General features: G+C 35.5%; 1 protein-coding gene across 6 annotated transcripts in view; it reads right to left on the bottom strand.

Moving 5' to 3' along the window:
- TMEM161B (transmembrane protein 161B) overlaps window positions 1–6,168 on the bottom strand; it is a 107,612-nt gene that overhangs the window by 45,932 nt on the left and 55,512 nt on the right. For 3 of the 6 annotated variants that reach the window (XM_025204481.1, XM_025204480.1, XM_025204479.1), the window contains exons 8-11: window positions 3,834–3,947; window positions 2,750–2,924; window positions 1,824–1,920; window positions 760–872 (exon numbers count right to left, since the gene is read on the bottom strand). In XM_025204481.1, the coding sequence (XP_025060266.1) occupies window positions 760–872; window positions 1,824–1,920; window positions 2,750–2,924; window positions 3,834–3,947 (499 nt within the window). Of the gene's footprint in view, window positions 1–6; window positions 873–1,823; window positions 1,921–1,941; window positions 2,658–2,749; window positions 2,925–3,833; window positions 3,948–6,168 lie in introns of those variants that run through there. The other 3 variants (XM_014520070.2, XM_025204478.1, XM_025204482.1) reach the window with 2 other exon arrangements.

Genomic DNA, 6,168 nt, shown 5'->3' with positions numbered 1-6,168 from the left:
TCCTGCATTTGTTTAGCAACACTTGCCAAGTCCACGCATTTGTTCCTATACTAAATATTATACAGCTTCTTTTACTGTAATATACAGTAGTTCTTTTGTCCTGTTGAATTATTTCATTGTTCACCCAGAAAAGTGATCAATACATTTCCAACAGAAGTTATTTTCTCTTCCTCCATTGTATGGCTCAGTTTCAAGATTGTTTAGCAGACAGCCACTATTAGCATTGCCAGTACCTTAAGAGTCAACAGACAATGACTAAACTAATAATCAAAGTTTTGAGGGTGGCTTGGTGTTAATGGAAACCAAGGTACTCACAAGCATTACCCTTTTAACTAGACCTCCAATATTGCCCCATAAAAGAATGTTAGACGTAGTTCCAATACCACAACTTAGCACTTCATTACCTACCATTTGGATACCACAAGTCACAAACCCACGTGATTTTAAACACTATCACAGTATTCACCCTGAGAATGCAGAGGAAGCATTTAAAAATAAATTCTGATATGTTTTGTCACACGTTCTTCCATTTTCTTTCATCCCCCTTTGGGTACATGGGTTTGAACCTCCTATTTGCTTTTTTGGCCAAATAGTTCATGCCACAGTCAGGTACTGGTGATAGAAAAGGCCAAAAAGGCTTGTGGAGAAAAGGCAAGCAGCAATCCACCACGTCAGAAAAGACAGGAGTCCTCGGAACAGGAGAGGAGTGAAAATGTTCTTTAAGCTGCCCAACGCCATGGTTAGTTGTATTACAGTTACCTTCATCTTCTCATCAGCAGATGAAGACTCAAAATAAACTGAATTGGGGAGTAGATTGTTCTCCATTGGAGAGTCAGAGCTAGATTCTGGATAGATGCACCAGGAGTAATTACCTGTTAAAAGGCAACAAAAATCACTGTTAATGGCAAGCAGATTCCAAAACTAGTTTGCTTGCATTTTGGTCAGTTCTATAAACAGGACAGCAATACTCTTCACATGTAAAAGTTAAAAAATATGAATCTTAACTTGTAAAAAAAAAAAAAAAAGAAGTTAGAGAGTCATATTGCAATATTACATTTAACAAGTGAGATCTTAGGGTATGAATATGTATAGATTTTAGCTGCTTTAAAAGGCGAGAGGAAGCTGCTGGCTGGGAAAGCAGCTATTATAGTTTAATTGTTATATCTGCATGATCCTTTACTGATCATGTTAGCTATATAGCCAGTCAAATTTCCCCATTTAATAATAGGATTTTTAACTCTGACCTTGCACAAAACTATTAAATAGGAACTGTTTTGCCACACTTTCATCATTACAGGATCACAAAGACTTAACAGTCACATTGCAACAACTTGCATCAGTATCTTCTGATAATTGATAATGATGTCTATACCCTTAGTGTAGTAATGCAGCAAGTGATATCTAATCTTTCATCAGGAAGAGCTGACATCATTTCATCCTTCTACCAATACAGAAGGAAACTTGTAACATGTGTTTAAGAAGTCCATGAAATGTTCTTACCAAATTTTACATATGCAAAACAGATTTCCCTAAAATTAGATGCATTCGTTTTAAAATGGTATGTAACTTTTTTAAAAAGATAATCAACAGCATGATCTGTAACATTAAATTGTTTGCCTATTTTAGATCAGATAGGAATTAACAGCTTCCAAAACCACTTCAAGTATAAAATAATAACTGTTTGGCTTAAAACCATTCTACAATGTCAAAAATATAAGATCTTTCTTCATTTCTAGCTACATATGCTGTATTAGTTCTTTTTAATAGATAATAAAAGCTTTATATAATACAGGAAGGGATAAAATTCAGTAAGTTTTTCATACCTAGGGTTTTCAACAGCAGAGTTGTGTGTAGCAGCATTACCAGAGGTGCCACATACTGCAATGCAATTACACAGAGGTAATAAAACACTCGGGCCACCTGAAATCAACAAAATCTTTGAGCAACTTAGCGTGCAAGAATGCTTAAGACAGCTGATATATTATAAATTATTATAGCCAGCATTTAAATACAACTGTCAGTAAAACTAAGCAGCTTAAAGAAACAGGATACTGACGAGGAAGACCACATTCAAAAGTTTTTCACAATTTTTTTAACACGTAATACAAGTTTTAAGAAAAAAGGCTTATTGAAGAATTTCAAATTTAAAACAATTCAAAATTCTTACAGCACTTATTCATTCATCAGTTATTTCCTCATGAATGGAAGCAGTAAAAAAACAAAACAAAACATAGAATATTCACTATACTTTTACAAACAAAATACTACCATTCAGTATTCTACATTTCAATATACTGCATATTAGCTCTGAGCCGACTTTAACAAACATATTCTTAATATTGTTTTTTTAAAGTATTAAAGTTTCTTAGGCTTTGAATCATATCACAGTCAATACAATTCCTGGATCTCCCCATGTGTTTTGCACCATTTGCAGCATGTAAAATGGACAGAGATCATAAACTACAAGATTCAGAGGGATATGGTATGGTGATCTAACAGAAGGACTGAGAAGGACTGTGTAGTGGCACAATGGGAGTTGCATTATGTTGTTTCCTGGATTTGTGCATTTTTTTCCCTCCTGGTATGGTACCTTTCTGGAAAGAACTACATTTCAGGAAAACCTCCCATTTCATGGTTTTAAAATGTAAATTCTGGTGCTGTGGAAGGATAAGGACAGGGGGTCAACAACATGAGTTAACTACGTGTGAATCACTTATTACGTTTGTCATTTTTATTCCATTATATTTACCATTTTCTGCAGATCAACTGTACTTATTCTGCCAGCCTCTTTTTTCATCTGATCCACACACTTCTGCGCTAAATTAAGGTAGGCTTGCAGATGATTGCGCATCATGGCCATTCGTAAAGCACACAATAGGATTATAATCCACAGCCGTAGAGTATCAAATGTAGCTTCTGACATTCTGTGGATAAAGAGTAACAATCTCCAAAGGTCATCCTCTACTTAAGTGTTATGTATTTGTTTATACTACCTATACAGAAATCTTGAAATCTATTGAAGGAAATACTTAACACCCAGTCAATAGTTACACATCTTACAGGTAAACAATATTCAATTACAGGTAAGCAATTTTCTTTCTTCCCACCCCCTCCCTTAGCAGCTATTACTTTCCAATCATGCCATAGCATTAGGCCTCTCATATCCACTTGGCTTCAGGAGAAAAACCTAGAAGCTCTTCAGTAATGAGAATTCAAGCAATCTAGAATACTAAACAAATAATGAAATCTTTCAAATAAATCAAGGCTTAGAACTGTGTAGTGTGTATCCTAAATAGCAACTGGAATAGTCTGTTTTTATCCTGCAGCTCTTCAGCCAGATTAAATGCAAAGCAAGTTAAACAGTGCTTTTCTAATTTTACAGGAAACTCTAAAATGTGTACAATTCAAGAGTCTTAATACTATATTCTCTATTGAGTTTAAGCTCACTATAACTTTTCTGATATATAAAACTCACAGTTTTAAGACAGTTTTCAATTTTAGCATCAGTTGTAACATGAGTTTCAACCAACTGTCATTGTTACACTGATGATTCTGGTTTTAAAAATAAGTTAAAAATACCCAGTTTAAAGTAATAATTGGTCACATGTCCCTGAAATTCTGATTTCACAGCCCATTTTCCTCTCAAAGATGTTTTTAAACACTTTGATAGCTCAGCATTTAAAAAATGTAGCTTCAAGAGCATAACTAGTATAAATCAGGGAACACTAAACCCAATTGATTCTGGTACCTATATATATATATATATATATATATATATATACACACACACACACACACACACACACACACACACTTTTTAAAAGGAACCTTACAAAGGCACACTCTCTTTTCCCAGAGGTGGGGTCATAATATAGTCCTTGGTAATTGGCTTTACCCATAGGAGGACCATAAGAAAAGGTGCCAGGAAGTTTATATGTAGTAACGTTCTGAAACAAAAACAGAAAAAGAAAATACAGTGAATGTATGCAATTATTATAACTGAGACACCTGGATTACTACTACTGAATCTGTAGTATACGTTATTAAAAATAATGTGGAACAATAACTGAGAATGTGGTGAGAACTGGAACATCACTTTCTTTAATATGCTTACTGGGTTTAATAAAATAATTAGCCAGTATAATTTCCTAAAATCTTAACATTAGATTCTGTGATACTCTAATTGGAATAATTTCCTGCTTTAATTTATTCCAATAGATCGCAGCAAATCATACACAGCAGCACAGTAAGAAACAGTTGTTGAATGTGTCTACAATGGTATAATGTAAAGTTGCGTGAGCTGCTGTAAAATTTAATCTAAAAACTCAGATTCTCTGATTGGTAATTATGGAAAACATTGAATTGCATTTGTGAATATTTTTCTATTAAAAAGTATCTAAAATTATGTTATATTATCCATGCAAATTGAGAACGTATTTCTCAGTTTTGGCAAGTCAAATTTCCCCATTTAATAAAAGGATTTTTACCTGGGAATCTTATCTAATTAACATGCAATTAAAGATTCTCCAGTAAAAAAAATCCCAGAACACATTTGAGAAAAAGAGCAGCTACTTCCTTTTAAAGGTATTGGGTTCCTGGGAGATTATACTGAATGGCTGAAGTAAGAGAAGTTAAGCAACTGCAATACAAGAACAATTATATATAAAAAAAAAAAAAAAAGACTTGTGGCCTTTGGAGTTAACACACATTCTTGTTCTTGCCATCAGGCTCATCAGAGAGTCATCTCAAAGGACTGGATTTTGCCCCCATTTAAGTTAATGGAAACACTGTCACACACCTCAATGATACAGTATCATATGTTGACAACAGTGCAATACTGCACGATTGGAAAAGCTCACTTGCTTGTACTTCCACTTGTAAAAAGAAGGCTACAATACTACAGTGGAAAACAATCAGGTAACTAAAAATAACAGAAAAAGGGAAAGGGAAAAGGAAAGGGAGAAAGAAAGTTTAAACTGCTACTAAGACTCTTAAAAGCATTCAAAAGCATTTTCCAGAAGCATGTCATGCAGGCTAAGTAAATCATTGGTTTAAACTGAAGAAAGGGGAAAAAAGCAGTGCAGGGTATGCAGTGTTGCTATGTAACTAACACTACAGAATCAAAGAGCAGGTCAAAGTAGTTTACTAACTTGTGAAAAAGGCTTTTACCTGCTTTCTGCTTATTTAAGTTGCACTAGTGGGTTAGTGAACTGGTATATGCAAAAGGATGGCAAAAATCCATTTTTATTCATTCAAGCAGTGGGAGAAAGGCTGAAAAGAAATTAGTGAAATGCATGGGGAAAGGGAAGGAAGGGACTAAGAGAAGTATTCCCAAATCCACAAAGTAGTAGAGAGGAGAGTGATGCTTCTGCAAGAAAGCCAAAAAGGCCTATCAAAATGACGAGTAACAATGAACAATGGATTTTATTTTATATAAAACATGTTTCTTGTCTGTACATCCAAGGATCATATTAGCCTTTTTGGCTATAGCATTGCAGTGGGAACTCTAGTTCAGGTCATCATCTACCATAACCCAAGTCTTTTCAGAACCCTTTCCAGGTCAGAGGTCCCCCATCCTGTACATATGGCTTCTGCTCCTTGATCCTAGATGTCTGACCTTGTATATTAGGCAGAAAAGAGACACACTTGCCTCCAACTTAAACAGCTATCTAGGTCACTTTGTCAGTGACCTGATATCTTCAGAAAAGATACTGTCCCTCCAATGCCTGTTCCTTTGCAAACTATCAGAAATTATTTCTCTCTGTCAAATTTAGAAAAAAAAGTTAAATAGTAAAGGACCAAGAACTGATCCCTGCAGAACTCGCTGAGCAGTGACTCCTTGTTCCTAGTTACAGAGACCCATCATTTAACCGGGTTTAATTATTCAAAGTGTTATGTTTTTATATTGTTCTAGTTCATTTTGTGTAGTCCTATGTTAAAAACCCTAAAGAAATCTAGTACAACATACAAGCTGACTTTGACAAGCTCAGGAGGCTTGTTGGTGAGACCCTAAGGGACCACGACCCCAAGGGGAGGGGAGTTCAGGAAGAGTAGTTGCTGCTCAAGGGAGCAATACTCGATGCACAAGCCCAGGCTATTCCATCTCGGAGGAAAGGCAGCAAAAGGGCACAGCAGCCCCCTTGGCTCTCCAGGGAACTAGCGGACCTC

Source organism: Alligator sinensis, unplaced genomic scaffold (assembly GCF_000455745.1).
Source record: "Alligator sinensis unplaced genomic scaffold, ASM45574v1 scaffold218_1, whole genome shotgun sequence".
Taxonomy (NCBI): domain Eukaryota; kingdom Metazoa; phylum Chordata; order Crocodylia; family Alligatoridae; genus Alligator; species Alligator sinensis.
The sequence above is the reverse complement of the archived record's forward strand: the minus strand, read 5'-3'. Positions and strand labels throughout refer to the sequence as shown.